At 41.0% G+C, this 22,112-nt stretch overlaps 1 protein-coding gene across 1 annotated transcript in view; it reads left to right on the forward strand.

The window, feature by feature from the left end:
* Positions 1-22,112, forward strand: part of GAA (alpha glucosidase) — a 140,175-nt gene that overhangs the window by 105,516 nt on the left and 12,547 nt on the right. The window contains exons 13-17 of the mRNA XM_073608206.1: positions 351-484; positions 576-727; positions 9,017-9,165; positions 9,245-9,386; positions 20,385-20,483. Coding sequence (XP_073464307.1) covers positions 351-484; positions 576-727; positions 9,017-9,165; positions 9,245-9,386; positions 20,385-20,483 — 676 coding nt within the window. The remainder of the gene's footprint in view (positions 1-350; positions 485-575; positions 728-9,016; positions 9,166-9,244; positions 9,387-20,384; positions 20,484-22,112) is intronic.

A 22,112-nucleotide genomic window follows, 5' to 3' on the forward strand; every position in this document is an offset into this window, starting at 1 on the left:
TTCTAAAATGATAATGGATTGTACTTATTATATCTAGAATTTTAAAGTGTTATACTGAGTGAGAGAAGTAAATACAGACAGCATAGGGTTTCTCCACCCATTCCTCCCCTGTCAGCTCAGTGTCTCCTTCCATATATTGGTACTACTGCTTGGATAAGCTGTTGGCCATGCTTAATATTTGGGTGCTTAATAGAGATTTTAACAAAAAAAGAAAAACTGGATTTCAAAGAGAAACCATTGAAAATATGATATATAAAAATTTTTAATTTTTAATGGAATGTGTTGTTATTGTTTGAGGACTCAACTCATTTCATGACCTCTTCTAATGAAACTTTGTTGCTGTTTACTAGTGCTTTAGTGAAGATCCGTGGGAAACGGCCCTTCATCATCTCTCGGTCCACGTTTGCTAGCCATGGGCACTATGCTGGTCATTGGACAGGGGATGTTTACAGCACCTGGGAACAGCTATATTACACGGTACCAGGTAAAGTCTGTTCACAGCTGCCATTATAATATGTCAAATCCTTATATAACTAATATGGAAGTTTACAGTAGTTCCACTGTTTTTGTTTCAGCCATATTGCTATTCAATATATATGGAGTTCCTCTGGTTGGGGCAGACATTTGCGGATTTGTTGGAGATACCACTGAAGAGCTTTGTGTGAGATGGAGTCAGCTTGGTGCTTTCTATCCATTCATGAGAAATCATAACAGTCGTGATTCTCGGGTAAGGTGACGGCAGTGGATTATATTTAATACCTATCTTCCCAAAATAGAAATAAATTCGGGCATCCTCCAAACTACTCTCTACCTGAAATTGCACTATTTTTTTACACTAATGAGTCATGCCCATGCATAGGTGTGCGCAGGGGGTGTGCCTGGGCACACCCTAATCTCTATGTGCAGTGCCGATTCCCCCTACTGCCGGGTTTCCCCCCCTGCTGCGCCCCACAGTGCTGCTGACTTCCCTCCTCTACTCCCAGCTGCTGCGGGGATGTTTCAGGATGGAAGAGGCTATTAAATATGTCATTTACCAGCCCCTTCCTTTTCTAAATTAACACAGGGAACACACTTACACACTGTGTTCATTCATACCAGAGGCATAGTAAACTGTGTTTACTATGCTTCAGTTTGTGAATGCACAGGAAGTCACTTAGTACAGAGCACTACCCATTCATTCACTATCCCGTGCTGCTGAGGCTGCAGAGAAAGGCAAGTATGTTTGAGCTTTGGAGTGCACACCATAATGCAGTAGGCTGTGCACACCTATGTGCCCGCCTCTTTATGTGGGCAGCGGGGGTAAATGGCCCGGCCTGGAGCTTATAGGAGTAGAAAAAGAGCGTGAGTTTGGTGTTTGGGTAGAGATTAGATGAGGATGCTCAAGCTTACAGCTAGTCCCAGATCGAATAGGAGAAAGATACAAGCTTACAGTATTGAAGGGACACTATTATTTTTAGATATACAGTACTACGCAAAAGTTTTAGGAAATTGTGAACAAATGCTGTGAATTAAGAATGCTTTCAGAAATAGAAATGCTAATAGTTTATTTTTATCAATTACCAAAATTGAAAGTAAATGAACAGAAGAAAAATCCAAATCAAATCAATATTTGGTGTGACCAGCCTTTGCCATCAAACCAGCATCAATTGTTCTACACTTGAGCACAGTTTTTGAAGGAACTTGGCAGGTAGGTTGTTCCAAACATCTTGGAGAACTAACCATGGATCTTCTGTGGATGTAGGCTGCCTCAACTCATTCTGTCTCTTCATGTAATGTCAGACAGACTCGAAGTTGAGATCAGGGCTCTGTGGGGGCTAACCCATCACTTCCATAACTCCTTGTTCTTCTTTAGGCTAAAGATAATTCTTAATGACATTGGCTGTATCATTGGGTCCTTGTCCGGCTGCAGAATACATTTGGGGCCAATCACACACCTCCCTGATGATATGGCATGATGGAGAAGTATCTGCCTGTACTTCTCAGGATTGAGGACACCATTGATCCTGACCAAATCTCCAACTCCATTTGCAGAAATGCACCCCTCATTTTGCAAGGAACCTCCACCATGCTTCACTATTGCCTGCAGACACTCATTAATGTACTGCTCTCCAGCCCCTCATTAAAAAAAACTGCCTCCTGCTACAGCCAAATACTCTATATTACCAAAAGTATTGGGACACCTGCCTTTACACGCACATGAACTTTAATTGCATCCCAGTCTTAGTCAATATTGAGTTGGCCCACCCTTTGCAGCTATAACAGCTTCAACTCTTCTGGGAAAGCTGTCCACAAGGTTTAGGAGTGTGTCTATGGGAATGTTTGGCCATTTATTCAGAAGCACATTTGTGAGGTCAGGCACTGATGTTGGACAAGAAGGCCTGGCTCACAGTCTCAGCTCTAATTCATCCTAAAGGTGTTCTATCGGGTTGAGGTCAGGACTCTGTGCAGGCCAGTCAAGTTCCTCCACCCCAAACTTGCTCATCCATGTGCACGTGCAGGCAGGCGCCCTGATACTTTTGGTAATATAGTGTATTTCAAACTTTTACTCAACAGTCCTGAACACTTGCTGCCATTTTTCTGCACCCCAGTTCCTATGTTTTTGTGCATAGGATGTGGAAACATTCATAACATGTTACATGTTATGCCCTGAATATGGGTGTAACATGTTTGGAAAGGTGAACTTATCCTTTAAACAAGATAATATGAGATACAGCAAGTTTGATTTACATTTGTAATTATTCTTTTTGCTCTGCCCATAGTGTGTTTTTTTTTCCCCCTAATTTGGTGAAGACTTGGCATTTATCTATGGTCAGAATACAAATAAGTTAATGTCTACAATGAATTTCCTTTAGTTATAGCCACTCCTAAAAATTAGAATGATCCTGAAGTCTGTAAATGTACTTTCTCTTATGTTCACTGAGAAACACAGTTTTGATTGCAGATCTATCAGAAACAGTGGGTTCTTTCCTTCAGACAGAAGATTTTTACTTTCCAGTATGACTTCCTCCCTTGGGTGTCTGTCTGGGTGTGTACCCCAGTTTTGTTGAGTGGTTTGTTCATAGCAGTTTTTTTTATTGTACAATGATGTTGAGTCTCTACTGGGTAACATGGCTAATTTCAAGAAGAGGTCTGTACATCCACTGCTATCTGACTTCTTCTCATGGACCCTTTTGCGTGTGCTGGTTTTCACACTACCATGAAAGCTTTCCAAGTTGGTTAACTTTGCCACCTGTACAGTTGCCCCAGGTGCATCTGTCCCTGCTATCTCACCTACTAAGCTACCCCTCTGCCCCTCCTTCCTCGTTTACCCTCAAATCCCTGACTTCAGTCATGGATAGTGTTTGTAACTAAGATTTTAGAGGTTATTTCAGTTTTTGACAGCAGAGTGTCTGGGAAACATTCAACACAGTCACCTGTTTCTTAAGACTTGTGTGAAAGTGAGGTTCTGGAATCAGCAGATCTTGACAATAGTTTTTCTATTCCTGAGAATAAAACAAATATTTTTTTTCTTTCCCTTTCTTGTGAAAAGGCTTTGTTTCATCTCTAATTCAGGCAGTTTGTAAAACTCTTAAAATTGAAGATTACCCTGCCTCCTTTTCTGAAATCTCAGTTTTTTTTATGTTTTCATAAGCAAAAGCTAGATGCAAAAAAATTTCCATACTAAGCGTAGCAATGATAAGTAATGGGTTATTAAAAACCAATTGGCAACTTACATAAGACTGAGATATAAAGGCATATCTGTGTATCAACAGCCATGGTAGCTGGTTAGCCCAATGTCATCTGCCACATCTGAAGGTTGGATGGTAATCCTGTAGCTGGTAGGCTTGTAGATGGATGAGGAAGCACTAATGAATCACAGTGGCAACCAGCGTGAAACGGAGGAGCCATCGGGCCAGAAATGAGATCAGCAGGGAGTCTGAAAAGCCACTGGACAATGGGGTTATGCATTTTAAAGTATCCACTTCTTTGTCAGTCCACTTCTGTTCAACTATATGTACTTGCAAATGACAGCACCACATGACCCCTTGATAACGTCCCATTGCACAAAACGCGCTAGAACGGAGAATTTGGTGCTGACGTCACGCCGCTGCTTGAATCTGGGTCGACTCTCATTTTATTGTTCCTTATTTGTTATATGAACCTTACAATAAATACTACCTCATTGGAACCTTTTTTCTGGCTCTGGGTTAGCTTCATTTACCTGTAGCTGGAGGTTTCTTAAGGAGAGGGTTTTGAAGTCCCTATGCTGTTACATTCCTTGCTGGATCAGCATACTACTTTGGGCTTTTTTGCTGCTGTTATGGTAGCTACTCGCTCTGGTGAGTCTGAAATTCACTTGGTGGTGGGTGATCACTAAAGCACTTTATGAAGATCTGTTACATCAACACTGGTGATTGACTTTTGTCCACTATTATTGGACATTATATTGCAATTTCATTGTTTGGACTCTCTTTGTAATTATTATATTTTAGTTTTTATTTTATATGAAGCGCTTCACTGGTATTTTGCACAATATTTTACTGAAGCACAATTATACTGCTTTTTGGTGTAAGCAGCCTTACTGAATTTTTTTTCACACAGTGCAGATGTCACTTTTTGTAACTTCTTTGTTATGCCTTTTATATCTCCTTTTTATGTAAGCTGTCAATTGGGTTTTAATAAACCCATTACTTATTGTTGCTACACTTAGTCTGGCGCCCCCCTTGTGTTTCTTTTTACAGAGTCTACTTCACTTTATGGGGAGATTCTGCTATTGTTGCAGAGATTTCTCCTGATTTTTTTTGGACTTCTTATAAACAGACTATTCTGGCCTGTTACACATGGTCTTTGAATATTGTTTCATGGTTTTTAATTATCTGGACACTATTGTCTTTCCAGCGAAAAATATTTCCATAGCATTTATTCTTTGAGGAATTAATTTACAAGGACCTAATAAGTAACTTGTTATGCCATGTCTGTTCACTGTCCCTTTGCAGAGGATATTGCTAAAAAATGACAAAACTAAAAAAAAAACATGGAAAAAGAGAATGGAAACTAGGGCTACCTTATACACATTTATTGAAAACTTATAGTTACAAAAAAAAGTATTGGGCTCCACTGGTCTAAACATAAACACTTGTCTAATCCCCTGACAACCCTTCTCAACCCCTATAAAAACACCCCCACCAAAAAAGTTCCTGCCGTGGCAGCAAATATAATGTAATAAATGTACAAACATAGGCAAAATTGCTTATCAATCAAAATACTGCACCTATGAAAAACGTCAACAAAAATAAAAATGACACTACGGCTACACCTAATACAAACTTGGCTGAAGGAGAGGAACTGAATTTTAACAATTCCTCATGTTATCATCACATACTGTCACCTCAAAAATGTAACTAAATAAAGGCTTGAGGTATGTTCCTCTGAATTAGGGTAAGCATACAAAAAAGACGAGAGAAGGAGAGATTTCCCAAGTAATTCTTCAACGAGGAACTGCAGGATTTATCAAAAAATATTTAATTCTTTATTGAAAAAATCCACATGAACACTGAAAGCTAATAAAAATGTGTATATAACAAACCTCCACCACATTCAATAAAAGTAGACAACGTTGTCTAAGGATACAGATGGCCACCACAAGCAGACACACACTCCTCACAAATATCATGAATCCTCATAGAAAAATCCCAGTGAGAATATGGATGGATATAGTCTCAGAGCAATTAGCTCAATATCTCATGTATACAACACACTGAGCAATTAACCTTTCCATAGCTGAGTTAGATAGAGGATATTTAAGAATAGTTCAAAGATTTGACCCCGGCAAATTGAAAATAGAGGATGCATTATTGGCAAAAGTAATGATGAAATTGAAGTACGGTTTCCTGTTAGTGTAAATCGAGCATAAATGGCCACGGCAGGGGTATTCAGGGTTCCCCCAGGTATCAGGGTATATAGTGAAAGTCCGGGTTGTCAGTTACAGATGGAGACCGGCTATTGGATCTTTAAGGGCAGGTGAGTGTGTACATATATATACGGTATATACACTTCCCAGCCGGGAAAAAGGAATCAATACAGCTCACCACTCTCCTGATGTCCACCTCCTCCACAGCATCAAGGCAGTCGGACCGACAAACCACCCATTTCCAGGGAAGATGGGAGCCACAGAGGATAGAATAAAAGCTCCATCCGCTACTCCACGTGTCCCATAGGTGTCCAGTGCCGTTGGCATTCAGCGTAATGGTACCTGCATATAACTATAGTACTCCAGTATCTTTTCAAATCTCCCGGGGAATGCGGAGGGGGGGATGTCAGCTAGTAGGTGATCTGTACCCTCATTGCAGATAGTGTGATGGCGTCATGCTGACGTATTTCACTCGTGACTCAAGTTTCTTCAGAGCATGCACAGACGTATGGTAAATGTCCTTATATAGCCCATGTGAAGTACGGCATATGGTGTCTGCACAAGGTTCATCAAACATCCACTTCTGGTTACTCTGCCAGTCACACGATAACAACAGTTATAATGACTGACCATGGAGTTCCAAACACATCATAAAATATAAATAAATAAAGATGAAAGTAATAATAAAGAAAATAAATAAATAAAAATATTTATTCATGTGGATTTTTTTCAAGAATTATATATTTTTTGATAAATCCGGCTGTTCCTCGTTGAAGAATTACTTGGCAAATCTCTCCTTCTCCCCTCTTTTTTACCTATGAAAAACGTGAAAGACTGTCTACAAGTTGGACTCCAAATGGTAATTTATGTCCAAGAGTAAACTTAGTGATTGTAAAGGATCTTTTTTTTTTTTAAATAACAAACATATCATACTTACCTCCACTGTACAGCTTGTTTTGCACAGAGTGGCCCTGATTCACCTGTTCTGGGGTCCCTCGGTGGCTCTTGCGGCTCCTCCTCGGATCAGATAACCCCCTAGGAGAAGCGCTGTCTTGAGGGGATTACCTTGCGGGCACGCTCCCAATTCCAGCATTTGCGTCCACAGACATGAATGCCGGACTCGGCCCTGCTCCCCGGCGCCCGCCTCATTTGATTTGACAGCAGCGGGAGCAAATGGCTGCATTGCTATCAATCTAGCCAATCAAGAGCCAGGACCCCGTGGAGAGAGAGACAGCACGTCCCTGTGGAGGAGATGAACGGGCTCAGGTAAGTAAAACGGGGGGGCTGGGGGGCCGGTGACTGCCAGATGTTTTTTCACCGTAATGCATAGGATGCATTAAGGTGAAAAAAACATGAGGGGTTACAACCCCTTTAAGCCATTACCTTTTCAAGGAAGTCAGAACCCTCTGTCCTTCTGACCTATTACTTGAATCTTATAAGTTTTCAACGTTCCCCATAGATTACTTTGTACATGAAAATAATATTTTTTGGAAGTAATCTATTCTCGTTACGTTATTTTATATTGTTGTGTATTAGTAACATCTCATAATTCATTTGTACAATGCAAGACTTCATTACTACCTCTTATGTTGTAATGACTCAATGAGAATGTTTTTCTGGTTGTGATTATTGTGCATCATTATAACTTCCAATAAAAAATATTGAAAGTAGAAAATGAAAAAAAGAAAAACGTGAAAGACAATGTAAATCTTGTGTTGGAAAACCAAAGTGAATGTACTGTTTGATGAAAGGCTTGCCCCACAAAAGTGATGACCTATGCCATTCAAACAGGTCTGCCCACACAACCCATCACTTTATCTAGGTGCCAAGAGATTCCATATAAGACAGTCCCAATATAAAATAATGGAACAGTTGTTGGCTTCCAAATAAGGGCAGAAACTGAACAATGAATGGATGGTACTGCACTAGAACCATTTAAAGCATTTCACACAAAGTGCTTAAAGTGGTTGTAAACCCTTACAGACCACTTTTACCTACAGGTAAGCCTAGATTAAGGAGAAGATGGACGCTTCGTGGAAGAAGGGACAGCGGTGACATCGCAGGCTCCTGTGTCAGGTAAGTGACACATAATGGGTTACTATGCGATGCATAGTAGCCATTATGCTTTGCCTTTGCAGGGAAACAAAGAGGAAGTAAACCCATCAGGGTTTACGTCCTCTTTAATCATTGCTCAATGGCTAATGGCTGCTCTAGAGGGACATAGGAGGCAGGCCATGTGACCCAAAACGTCCACAGGAAAAGTTCAGACCTAGAGGATTTTTTTCAGGTGAGCAAGGAACTTCAAGGCAGATTTAGAGCTCAAGCTTGAGCCTGCTGAGTACATTGATAGTGGAAGATTGTCTGTTCAAACCTCCACCTCAGGTGATTCTCATCAAGAGGGATGAGACACATGCTTTCTAAGCCTGGTCTATGGCCCAGTTCACACTGGTGCAACATACGCTCCGACTTTGAGAGCACATGTCGCATGACGTGTACAAATCAATGGTTCCCTATGAGAGCCGTTTTAACTGGTCCGACACAAGTCGTCGACTTTAGAAAAGGTTCCTGCACTACTTTGGTCTGACTTTGGTCCGTTTTCAGCCCATTCAATATCATTGAAGTCGGTATAAAGTCGGATCCTCGTCTTAACCATCCGGCTTGTGACATTCCACATGATGATTACAGCATGTGGGATACCAGTATGAACCCGGCCTAAAGCAAGACAGGCAAACATCTCTGGTGAGTAATTAATCCTACTGAGTGGTGGAGGACCATCACAGGAAGTCACCAATGATTTATGTTTCACTGAGTGTCATCTTGGATTTGAGATTGACTGCTTTGAGCTGAATTGAAGTTGTTTCGAACGGTCTAAAAACTTTTGTCTGACTGGTGTTTACTCACCAATTAACACAAATTTTATGTTCGTCAATATTGTAGTGAAGCTTGATTTTTTGTTTATATCACACATGTCATTTTACTGAATTACTTTGTATAATCACTATATGAGTGAGGGATTGCGATTTTCACTTGCTGTTATAACACTGGGATTGTATTGTTTTACTGGGACAGATAACAGTGATAAATATAGCAACCTGTAAAATAACGTTCATTTTTTTAATGTTTTAGCCACAGGAGCCATATGTTTTCAGTGAGAAATCTCAGACAGCTATACGAAATGCATTGTACATCCGATATTCCCTGCTTCCCTACCTGTACACGTTGTTTCATAAAGCTCACAGCTTAGGGGACACAGTAGCACGTGCACTCTTTGTAGAGTAAGTACTTGGAAAAGAATTGCTTTCTCCACCGTTGAGCATTTGTGTATACATGCTGGGTAAAAAACATCTTTTGTAGGTTCCCAACTGACCCAAACACTTGGACTATTGACCGCCAGTTCTTTTGGGGAGAGGCATTGCTGATTACGCCAGTCCTTGAGCAGGGAAAAACTGAAGTAAATGGCTACTTTCCCTCTGGCACATGGTATTCATTTCCGACGGTAAGTCCGCCCTCATTTTGTTTTCTGACAAGTTGTTGTTGGTGTGTAAAATCTGTTTAAAGGGCAGTAATAGAAAAATTGATGGTATGTCTGTGCAAATTCATCCTCGCTTGCAACTTCTGTCCTGTTTCACCAACATAAGATCCTTTGCTGCACCTTTTGCATTGGATGAGGTACACAACATTAGAACATAGAACATATGTTCAAAGAACATAAAGAAGACAGTTTATGCACACCTGTGGGACATCATTTCTCACAATCGGACCACACTATAGAAGACCTCAATGTCTTAGTTCTTAAAGGGAATAACAGAACTATCCAGGAAAGGAAAACGTTTGAACTAAGAATTATACTTCTTTTTGACACGAAGAATAATGGCCTGAATTTAGATATTGGTTTCCTTACACATTATGCTAAAGTTTTACGACCGCTCTGTGACTAGTATCCCCCCCTGCATTCCCCCCTAGCTCTCCCTCTGTCTTATCTCACTAACTCTGCTGCTATCTTTATTACCATTGATTTGTATGTGTTTGGTTTTCTCTCTTTTTTTTTTTTTTTTCCTTCTTCTTTAACATTCTGCTTAAAAATTTGTGAATCAGTACTGCTTGGACCTTGAAGAAGGGGACATACCCCGAAAGCTTGTCCTGAAAATTGTATGTTAGTGCAAATAAAAAAAGTATCACGGACAGTACTCAATTTTCTCTGTCACAATTGCACTAATACGGCTACAATCAAATCTTTATAAAATTATCCCTACCGACTATTTTTAAAGGCAACTTACTCCATATTTTCCCTGTTTGTTTAAAGTGCTTAATCAGTGGATCTAAATTCCTCTCTACATATGTTTTACTTGTGATGTTACTTGTACACCTAAATATTTAAAGATTGATACTACTGCTATTTGAGATGCTACACTTGATAAATTGTCTACCAACAGGTCTACCGTTAGGAGAACCAACTTATCCCAGTTTATTGTGAACCCTGAGATTGAACCATATTTATTAATTAAAGACATCACTGCTATTAGGGATGATGAAGTATCTCCCAAAAACAGCAGTGTATCATCAGCATATAAGGCAATTTTGTCCTCTCCTAGTGATCTGCAAAATCCAATAATATTTAATGAGTGGCGGACCGCAGCAGCCAAAGGTTTGAGGGCAAGGGCAAAAAGAAGAGGCGATAATGGGCATCCCTGTCTTGTTCCATTTCTGTAAGCAATGCCATAGAAAATTCCACTCTATATACTATTAAAAGCTTTTGCCGCATCAAGAGACAATATAGCTCTAATACCTAATTTATTAGAGAGGATCTGCAAATTAAGAAATAAACATCTAATATTTGTTGCTGTATATCTATTTGGAATAAAGCATAATTGGTCTATATGCATCTTAGAGATTACCTTCGTCAATCTGGTGGCTAATACTTTTGACAATATCTTTACATCTGATGTAAGCAATGAGATTGGACAGTATGATTCTGGGTTATTAGGGACCTTACCAGATTTTAAAAGTTCGATAATTATCGCCTCATTCATAGGGGGAGGGAGATGGCCATACTCCAATGCTGCGTTAAATATCTCTAACAATTCTGGCAGCAAGTTAGCTCCGTACACTTTATAAATTTCATCTGGTAATCCATCATTACCTGGAGCTTTATTATTAGGAAGATTGGCAGCAGCAGTCTGCAGTTCCTCTAAATTCAGAGGTTTATCCAGTGTCTCCCTGTCAGCTGCCGATATTTCAGGTAGCACAATGGAATCAAGAAAAAGTTGTAATTCAGCCTCTTCATACTTTACTAGTATATCGATCTTTAAAAAATTAATACAACACAGATGAAATCTCCAAAGTAGTGCATGCAATTTTAGTCAGAGATTCTTGCAATTCTACCACATGGGCTAGTGTTTTTTGACCTTTTGTAATTGCAGCTAAAATATGACCCATATTCTCCCCCTCCTCGAAATAAGGTTGCTGGAGGAAAAAACAAGAGATTTCTGCATAAGCCTGTTGTTTTTGTATCCATTTTTGTTGGGCTTCTATAGTAGGATTTAATATATATTGGGATTTGGCCCTCAGGACATCTTCAGCTACAAACCGTCCCCTAGCCTTAGATTTATTTTTGAAATTTGAGAGATAAATAAGCCTCCAATATAGGCTTTTAAAGAATCCCAATAAACCTGCAGTGGTACATAAGGCTTGTTGCAGATATGTCACAAAGAATATCTTCCGTTGATGGAAATAGTTCAAACCAATAAGGGTTTACTTTCCACAAAGTATGGGTATGAGCTGAGTGCAAAATTAGCTTAAGAATTAATGGAGAGTGGTCTGATAACCCCCTAGCCGCATAAGTCGATTCAGGTATTAACAGGTAACATGGCAGAAGTGACTAATGCCAGGTCTATTCTGGATAAGGCCCCATGGGTGTTGGAAAAGCAGGAAAAAGCTTTATCATGAGAATGTAACATTCTTCAGACATCCATAAGGCCAATCTCCCAAACAAAACCAGCAAAGGGAGTACAAACTGAAGTCGCCTTATCCCTAACTGTACAATATTTATCTAAGGAGGGATCCAAATAATGATTAAAGTCTCATACTAATAAGCAGGGGATGTCAGATTTATCAGAGATAAAATGCAGGCATTCTTTAAATACCTCTGGTGAATATGGAGGTGGTATATATATATATATATATATATATATATATATATATATATATATATATATATATATATATATATATATATATGCTAGTACGTATGGCTTTCTATATATTGTGCATTACCAAAAAATATAGCGACCTCTATTGTCCGTTTGTATCTATCTGCTGGTAAAATCAACATCATTTGCAATCAATATAGATACACCTCTAGAATATGTAGTATAGGTAGAGTGATATTGCGTGCTAATTTGTGCACGTTTTAGATATTTTAGACATTTTAACAGAGATAGTATAGTAATATCAGATTTAAGCCTCGATTTCCCATTTCTCTTATTACAGGTAGTCGATTTTCACAAATAAAGTCCCTCTCAGTCCAATATTTAATGAAAAAAAACCTTATAATAGGAGGAAAATAAAAAATAAATCATCTATATAGTTAATACAAATAATACTGCAAAGCAAAAGGCTCTTGATATCTTCACATGAAAGGAAACTATCTGTAATCAAATTTGATATCTGGAGTGCATATTCAGTGTGCCTGTAAGAAAAAATAAATAAATAAATAAAATAACAATAAGAAAAAAAAACTGCAGAAAAAAAATGGAAAAATTTGTACAAAACTCACAAAATACCATAATAGAAAACACCACTCGGGCTAGTACCAGATAAACCCCATCAATATAGACTGTATAGTAGGTGTATGCTTCAAATATCTTAACTTCAAAACTGGTAATTATTAAAAAAAACAAAAATATCCTGAATTCTAACCCCATCCAAGAACATATTCTGGAAAAAAATTAAGAAAAAACTCCAAAAAGTCAAGATATAAATATAACAAAACCAATGGGCATGAGCACTTCCCTGCCATCTGGTATTCATTAACTTAGAGAAAAAATGGTAATGGAAAAAAAAAAAAAAGAAAAACAAGAAAAAAAGAGGAACAAACTAAACAAAAAATCCCCGTGGGAAAAAAAGGAGGAGACTAGAGTCCATACTAGAATTGAATGGGCTCTCTCCTCTGGCTTTATAAAAAATATATATATTCCAATTAACTCCCTCTTATTTAAGTAAATAAGCTAGAAAAAGGATAATTTCCCCTTTATCCCCCCTTTCCCCCTACATCCATATATAGAAAATCAACATCGTACACTACAATCCCTATTTATTATAATGCCTATCTAGCCATTCAGTGGCAGCTTGTGGAGTGTCAAAGAAATTAACAACTTTATCTGCCTCCACTCTAAGCCTAGCGGGATATAGCATTGAATATTGCAGTTGTAGTCTTTGAAGTCTTTTCTTAACCTCCTGCAATCTTGTGCATATTTTTTGACGGCACAGTGGTGTAGTGGGTAGCACTCTCACCTAGCAGTAAAAAGGGTCGCTGATTCGAATCCCAACCACGACACTACCTGCCTGGAGTTTGCATTTTCTCCCTGTGCCTGCGTGGGTTTCCTCCGGGTACTCCGGTTTCCTCCCACACTCCAAAGACATGCTGGTAGGCTAATTGGCTTCTGTCCAAAAAATTGGCCCTAGTATATGAATGTGAGTTGGGGACCTTGGATTGTGGGCTCCTAGAGAGTAAGGACTGCTGTAAGTGTTCGATGTATGTGTGGAGTGCTGCGTAAATTGACAGCGATATATGGGTACCTTAAATAAATAAATAAATAAAATAGGGATGTTTGTAGGCACGCACCCACACTCAGGTTGAACTGGATGGACTGGTGTCTTTATTCAACCTTACTAACTATGTAACTATGAACTTCCAGGGAAAAATCAGGGAAAACCATAATTTTCACGCCATTGAAAAAAACTTCTTTCAGTGACCTAACTCTTCGAAGAATGAAATCTCTGTCATATTGATTAAGTAACTGCACTAAAACCGGTCGTGGAGGGGCCCCTGGTGGCAAAGGCCTGGTAGGTATTCGATTTGCCCTTTCTACCAAGAAAGTTATGGAGAGGTGGTCTTTCCCAAAAATCTCCCACAGCCATGTTTCCATGAACTCTCTATAGGGTTAAAGCCTTCGGCATGTTCTGGGAGACCCACCAGACTGATGCGAAGACGGTTTTCCAGATCTCCTAATTTATGGGCATTAATAGCAGATTTTTTTAATACCTCTTTAATGTCTGCACGTATTAACTTGATGGTGTTCTCTATCTCTCTGACACGGCCTTCCAATTCAGATGTACGATCCCGTATTTTCTGTACGTCTTGGCGGAGAAACATAAATTCTTCTTTGAGTCCTTGCACTTGACCAGTTAGATTACCATTAGAGTTTTTACATTGATGTATTGCATTGAGCACATCTAATAATGTGGGTTATGTTGCTGATAATGATGGCAACATTTGTAAGCCTTTAATCTGTTGATCAGCATTCTGCCCTACACTCTTAGTCAATATTTCTTCTACATCGCATACCCCTTGGTCCAGGAGATTATTGGCGTCTGTTCCAGTGTATTGATCTTCCGATCCTTCACTAGGAGCTTGCTGGGAGGTTTCATTTTCATTATCTTTTGGTATCAAAGCAAACTTTTCAAGTTTAACCGATGCAGGTTCTTTAATCTTCTCTTTTACGGACTTGCCTCCTTGCGTTTGTTGGGAAGACCCACCTACATCTTGCATGGGTGCCAGTCTTGCATGGGGGGCAGTCAAAGCTCCCTGTCCCTCCTTTCTCCTAGTCATTCTCAGTGTTTAAAAAGGGGCAGAAGAGAGAGGGAAAGAGAAAAAAAAAGGGGTGGAATAGTACATTTTCGGTCTCCCCTTTTCACTCTCTCCTCTCTTCAAAATATTTTATTTTCTCCTCTTGTTCTTTAATATTCAATGTCCATATACAGTATCTCACACAAGTGAGTACACCCCTCACATTTTTGTAAATATTTTATTATATCTTTTCATGTGACAACTCTGAAGAAATGACACTTTGCTACAATGTAAAGTAGTGAGTGTACAGCTTGTATAACAGTGTAAACTTGCTGTCCCCTCAAAATAACTCAACACACAGCCATTAATGTCTAAACCGCTGGCAACAAAAGTGAGTACACACAAATTGGACAGTGAAAATGTCCAATTTGGGCCCAAAGTGTCAATATTTTGTGTGGCCACCATTATTTTCCAGCACTGCCTTAACACTCTTGGGCATGGAGTTCACCAGAGCTTCACAGGTTGCCACTGGAGTCCTCTTCCACTCTTCCATGACGACATCACAGAGCTGGTAGATGTTAGAGACCTTGAGCTCCTCCACCTTCCGTTTGAGGATGCCCCACAGATGCTCAATAGGGTTTAGGTCTGGAGACATGCTTGGCCAGTCCATCACCTTTACCCTCAGCTTCTTTAGCAAAACAGTGGTAGTCTTAGAGGTGTGTTCGGGGTCCTTCTCATGTTGGAATACTGTCCTGCGGCCCAGTCTCCTAAGAGAGGGGATCATGCTCTGCTTCAGTATGTCACAGTACATGTTGGCATTCATGGTTCCCTTAATGAACTATTGCTCTGCCGGCAGCACTCATGCAGCCCCAGACCATGACGCTCCCACTACCATGCTTGACTGTAGACAAGAACACTTGTCTTTGTACTCCTCACCTGGTTGCCGCCACACACGCATGACACCATCTGAACCAAATAAGTTTATTTTGGTCTCATCAGACCACAGGACATGGTTTTAGTAATCCATGTCCTTAGTCTGCTTGTCTTCAGCAAACTGTTTACGGACTTTCTTGTGCATCATCTTTAGAAGAGGCTTCCTTCTGGGACGGCAGCCTCAGTGTGCAGAATATGGTCTAAGCATTGACAGGCTGACCCCCCCCCCACCCCTTCAACCTCTGCAGCAATGCTGGCAGCACTCATACGTCTATTTCCCAAAGACAACCTCTGGATATGACGCTGAGCATGTGCACTCAACTTCTTTGGTCAACCATGGCGAGGCCTATTCTGAGTGGAACCTGTCCTGTTAAACCACTGTATGGTCTTGGCCACCGTGCTGCAGCTCAGTTTCAGGGTCTTGGCAATCTTCTTATAGCCTAGGTCATCATTATGTAGAGCAACAATTCTTTTTTTCAGATCTTCAGAGAGTTCTTTGCCATGAGGTGTCATGTTGAACTTCCAGTGACCGGTATGAGAGAGTGAGAGCGATAACACCAAATTTAACACACCTACTCCCCATTCACACCTGAGACCTTGTAACACTAACGAGTCACATGATATCTGGGAGGGAAAATGGCTAATTGGGCCCAATTTGGACATTTTCACTTGGGGTGTACTCACTTTTGTTGCCAGTGATTTAGACTTTAATGGCTGTATGTTGAGTTATTTTGAGGGAACAGTAAATTTACACTGTTGTACAAGCTGTACACTCACCACTTTACATTATAGCAAAGTTTCATTTCTTCAGTGTTGTCACATAAAAAGATATAATAAAATATTTACAAAAATGTTAAGGGTGTACTCACTTGTGTGAGATACTGTATATGATCATGTATCCTTTAGTGTTTATTTAATCACTGGCTCTAGTTTTCACAGCCTCTTGAGCTTTTAGTGTTTGTTAAACACACATCCAGGATTATTAAATAAAATTACACTCCTCTACCCCATCCTATTTCTTTTTTTCCAATTCTTTATTTAGATACAGTGATACAGAAACCACAACAATATTGAATCCACATTGGATATCATCCACATACAGGATTCCGTGCCCATACAGCTCTTGGCCTCAATGGTCAAAACACATACAATATGGCTCACGCTGTTGGTTTCGAGGGCTAGGAAGTTTCCGTATCCCGCACAGTTTTTTCCTTTTTATTTTTTGATACCTTTCTCTTAATAATGATATCAAGAGAATAGGGAGATCAAGAATACCCAGAGGGGCCGAACAAAAGGAGAGATCAGAGTCAAGAGTATAGTATCAGGGGAGAGAGAAAAAGGGGGGGGCCACCACAGGCCAGTTCCGCAATCCGCATCCGGGGGGAACCCTCCCTCAGGATTCATCTCTCAAGTGATTTGGGTCATCATCTCGGCATGCTCCTTGGAGTAGACAAACTCTCGCCAATAATACCATTTTGTTTTAAACTTCTCCTGGAGGCCCCTTTCCTCGGCCACCAGGTCCTCCATTGCATAGACTTCAGCCACCCTTTTCAGCCATGTTGTCACGCTCGGCAGCTGTGTCTGCTTCCAGCACAGCGGTATGCAACTCTTCGCCGCTGTGAGCAGAAGTGGCAGAATGGATTTCCTATATATCTTGCTTGGGATCTCATGGTGATGTAGGAGGAAGAACCCAAGGTAGCTCACGGTCTGTACATTTCTGAACTATACGATGAACCTCGGTCCAAAAAGGACACAGGAGGCGGCAGGACCAGAAAATGTGCAGGAGAGATCCCGGTTCCTCCTCACATCCCCAGCTTACTTCTGAGCTTTGAGGGAACATCTTGTGGATCCTCTCTGGTGTGTAGTACCACCTCGTCAGTACCTTGTAACCTGCTTCCTGGTGTTTAGCACACACAGATGTTTTGCCAGTGAAGAGGAAAAGTCTCTTCACCTGTTTGTCTGTGAAATGGATTCCCAATCTTGTTCCCACCTAAGTATATAGGGAGGTCTGAATTTTGGGGTTGGTTCAATAACTGATACGTCTGGGAGACCAAGTGGCGTGCAGGGGACTGTTCCAGGCACAAGAGCTTTAAACCAGTAAGGCTTCTCTTAAAAGGTTCCGGGGATGGTAGGGAGCCAATGAAGTGAGCTAGCTGTATTTTTTGCCAGAAGGACAGGCCCGTCAACGATGGGTCCTCCATGATTTGCTGTCTGGACATCCACTGTCCCTTTATGAGGAAGTGTCGAACCTGGGAACGGTCGGCCTCCTTTAGTTCCTGAAATCTAGGGTCACTTAATCCCATGACTGAAGGCAAAGTTCCCCACAATGGGGGTAATGGGCGAAGGGGTGTGTGCTACGGGTAAGTCTCGAAAGGCTTTTTGGGCTATCCGCCATGTTTCTCCCACTGTAGGGTGCTCTCGTGCTTACGCGAGGTAAGTTCGCCTGGCACCAGGGCAAGGGGTCCAGCTGGGTTCCAACGAGGAGTCCCCCCCAACTGTACCCACTGTTTTAGAGAGCTGTGGCAACACCAGTCCAGAATTTGCGTCAAGTGGTACACCATAAGATAAAGGTTGGCGTCTGGTAGAGCCATACCTCCCATCACTTTTGGCAGTCGCAGAATAGACGGGCAAATCTCAGAGCTTTCTGGCCCCATAGGAAGGATGTTATAGTACGGTTCACTGCTCTGAGAAAGGACTCCGGAATCCAGATACGAAGAGCCTGCAGGTGGTACAATATCCGGGGCATGATATTCATTTTAACAATCCCACAGCGTCCAAACCATGAAAATAGTCCGTGCTGCCAAGACTGAAGGTCTCTTTTAATGGCCGACAGCAGGGGAGGAAAGTTAAGGGAGAATATGTCTTCTGTCTACCTGGGCAAAAAGATGCCCAGATATTTAATGTGCGACGTTGCCCATTTAAATGGGAAGTCTACCCCATCCTATTTCCATGGGCTCCACTGAGCCAGACTCAAGCACTGCCAATCTATTCTGCTCCAATCCCCTCTGACATTTTCCTGCTGCCCCTAAGGCTTACCGTAGTGTCTCCAAGCTCTGTCGACTCTGCCGATGCCCCATCGAGCGTCACTGATCTACAGAGTCCTCTCAAACCTCGCCGTTCCGGACACAGCCAGAGGATGAAGAGGCCGATGTCAGGGAGACACCCAGGCAGGGAGACGATCTCACAGATAAGAGAGAGACTCCACCGGACATCAACGCAGAGGATCCAAGAGGCAGCTGCTATCTGGGAGGACAGGGAACGGTAAGAGAAAGCACCATGCAAAGCTACGGAGGATCACACGCATCGGCTTCACACACCGGTCGGGGATAAGGGCAGAGACCAAGGGATGTTAATCAGCAGAATGAGGTAGGATAAAAGAGCCGGAGCACGCTCCAACACACATCCACTCAGATCACGCGCTTAAAGTGGTGTTCCGGCCGAAATGATACTTTTTAAATAAAAATACCCCTATAATACACAAGCTTAATGTATTCTAGTAAAGTTATGCCCCGCACATACGGTCGGACTTTGTTCGGACATTCCGACAACAAAATCCTAGGATTTTTTACGACAGATGTTGGCTCAAACTTGTCTTGCATACACACGGTCACACAAAGTTGTCGGAAAATCCGATCGTTCTAAACGCGGTGACGTAAAACACGTACGTCGGGACTATAAACGGGGCAGTGGCCAATAGCTTTCATCTCTTTATTTATTCTGAGCATGCGTGGCACTTTGTCCGTCGGATTTGTGTACACACGATCGGAATTTCCGACAATGGATTTTGTTGTCGGAAAATTTTATAGCCTGCTCTCAAACTTTGTGTGTCGGAAAATCCGATGGAAAATGTGTGATGGAGCCTACACACGGTCGGAATTTCCGACAACAAGGTCCTATCACACATTTTCTGTCGGAAAATCTGACCGTGTGTACGGGGCATTAGTCTGTAAACTGAGGTCTGTTTTGTTAGTTTATAGCAGTAGTTTGTTATTTTATAAACTTACAGCAGGCCGTGGCCATCTTAAGTGTGGGCATCTGAAGCCAGACTGTATTTCTTCCTGGATCTCATCCTTGCAGATCTTGCACATGCTTAGTGCAGCACAAGCAGTGTAATAGGTTTCAGGTCAGGTTTCCATAGCAACGGCAGTGTCGGAGGAAGTTGCCGCCCCTTCCCAGAAGGCATTGCAAACAGGAAATGATGCGATGGGCCACGGCCAGGGAGGAGGAAGTGAAAAATGAATACAGCAGATATACAGTAGGTGCTGAGAAAAAAACATTAAAAATATCCAATTCGTTTACAGTGCACAGTTTAGTGAGGGATGCTGAAGATTTGTAAAAGTGGGTGGAACTCCACTTTAACAATGGAAAAACTTGCTTATGGCTAAAACACACTAGTCTTTTAAGCACATCATTGTTTATAGCCAGGGGATATATTGTGGATGATCTTGGCATTATTGTGATGATATTCTTTATATAACAACCTTTGCTTATGAACAGGGGCTTCAGAAGTGGCACAAAAGTTTAGGTGTAGGTGATAAGGAAGTAAGAGGAGGGGGCTGCTGATAATCAGATGCTAAGGAGGACGCTGCCAGATTGAATTGGGCATTGAACTTTGAGATGTGTCAGGACACAGATCAGAAGGGAATAGCCTTCTTGGTATGATAAACATTTCTTTCCCATTTTGCCATCTCATAGAAGTGCAGAACAGACAATAAACATATACTAACATATTTCTATATGTATTGAAGATATATTTTTTCTTGAATCTCATAGGGTTTACAGCTTCAAAGTAAAGGTCAGTGGATCACACTTCCTGCACCAATGGAAACCATCAACATTCACGTTAGAGGAGGCTGCATTTTGCCTTTACAGGTAAGACCAAGAAACATAACCTACAGAATATAGAAAAAATATGGTAATGGCAGGCACATACAATTCACCACATGGGGATGAGCCCAGAATCATGAGTAGCCAAAGAAAGTAAACAAATCTAAATTTCTTTTTTTCACAAAGAAAAGTTTCTTAATTACTAATTTCCATCGGAAACTGTGCCTGCACCTTAGACTAAAATTCAGCCATTCAGGGAGCAAGCAGACGGGTGCTGCATTAAAAGCTGTTGGCCAGGGCTGAATCTTAGTCTTTGTATCCACATTTCCAGGAATTACTATTTTGTTAAAGTAAGCAGTGCCTTTTTCTGGGTTGAGCAATGTTCTTCACAAATATGAATGATGTAATATCACCAATGAGGTATCTGGAGGAAGATATTCTTAGAAGTTTGAGTATGGCAGTGCACGCCAGATACCTTTTTTATAAAGAAGGGCAGAGAAAGGCTCTCACTTCCTGACTTATCAGTGCTCTATGCCAGTGTTGATCAATGTACTATATATAGGAGCCTCAAATGCAGCCTCAAAATGTCCAGCCGGCAATTTTTTTCAAAATTTGTGATCATCAAAATTCTGAATTATATTGTTCTCACTTATGTAAGCATTTAATGCTCACATAGTAGAAAATGCATTTGGGGTATCTAAATTGTTTGCTGGGATTTTGGAATAATTGGTGAGAGATTTTTTTAAACAGATTTAATTAAATTTTTAAGATATTTTCAATTGATTTTTTTTTTTTTGATCCAGTCCCCTCATGCACTCTGCCAGTAACAGATTACTTGTAATGGTCTAATACTTGTTGCTATCAGCAGAAATAGATCACTGTTGTAGTGATCCATTGTTGCAGGGAGAGACAGGACAAGGCTGCATTAGCTCTGTCTTGTCACAGCAGCTAGACTCCCAACAATGTCACAGAAAAATAAGGATCTTCACCAGCACATTTCCGTATAGTGATAATCTTGTTCTTTATAGTCACGGCTATTCTCCTTTATGACAATGCAGATACATAGTGTTCTGCTTCACTACTATAGAGCTCTCGGATACTTTAGAAGGAACTCAAGCCCAGGAGCTGCTTGAAGTTTAGGAACACTTTATTTGTTGTTCTACTGAGTTGGCAAAACAGTTTTCACATGATGCTGCATCCAGAATACTCCCTGTTTAGTGCTCAACCTAAGGTTGTTACCTTTACTGTGATTGCCTCATACAAGGGTCTATTGACAATATTTTATACTTTGCTGTCACTTTGCCTAGAGCAGGGATGCTCAACCTGTGGCATGCAGAACCCTCTGATGTGGCCCTCAAACCAGGGAAACGCATATCCATGCTCTGGGATGCTGGGTCGGCAATCCCAGATCAAGATCAAGAGGTTGACAACGCGCTATTCCAGAGAATAAGAGTGCATGAAGCCAGTGCCGACAGCAGAAGAAGCAGGAGGTCACGGAGGGGGAAGGAGCTGCATAAGCTGATGCTTCCTCTGTATTGTCTCCTCCTGTCTCAGTGATACCAAGTGTACTTTGTATGGGACTTTTCTAGCAGCCTGGAGGGTGATGCTAGCAGAAGATGGAGGAGGAAAAGGTCCATTTATTAAACATCACTTACACTTAACTTTTGCAGTGGG

Source organism: Aquarana catesbeiana, linkage group LG12, assembly GCF_042186555.1.
Source record: "Aquarana catesbeiana isolate 2022-GZ linkage group LG12, ASM4218655v1, whole genome shotgun sequence".
Classification (NCBI taxonomy): domain Eukaryota; kingdom Metazoa; phylum Chordata; class Amphibia; order Anura; family Ranidae; genus Aquarana; species Aquarana catesbeiana.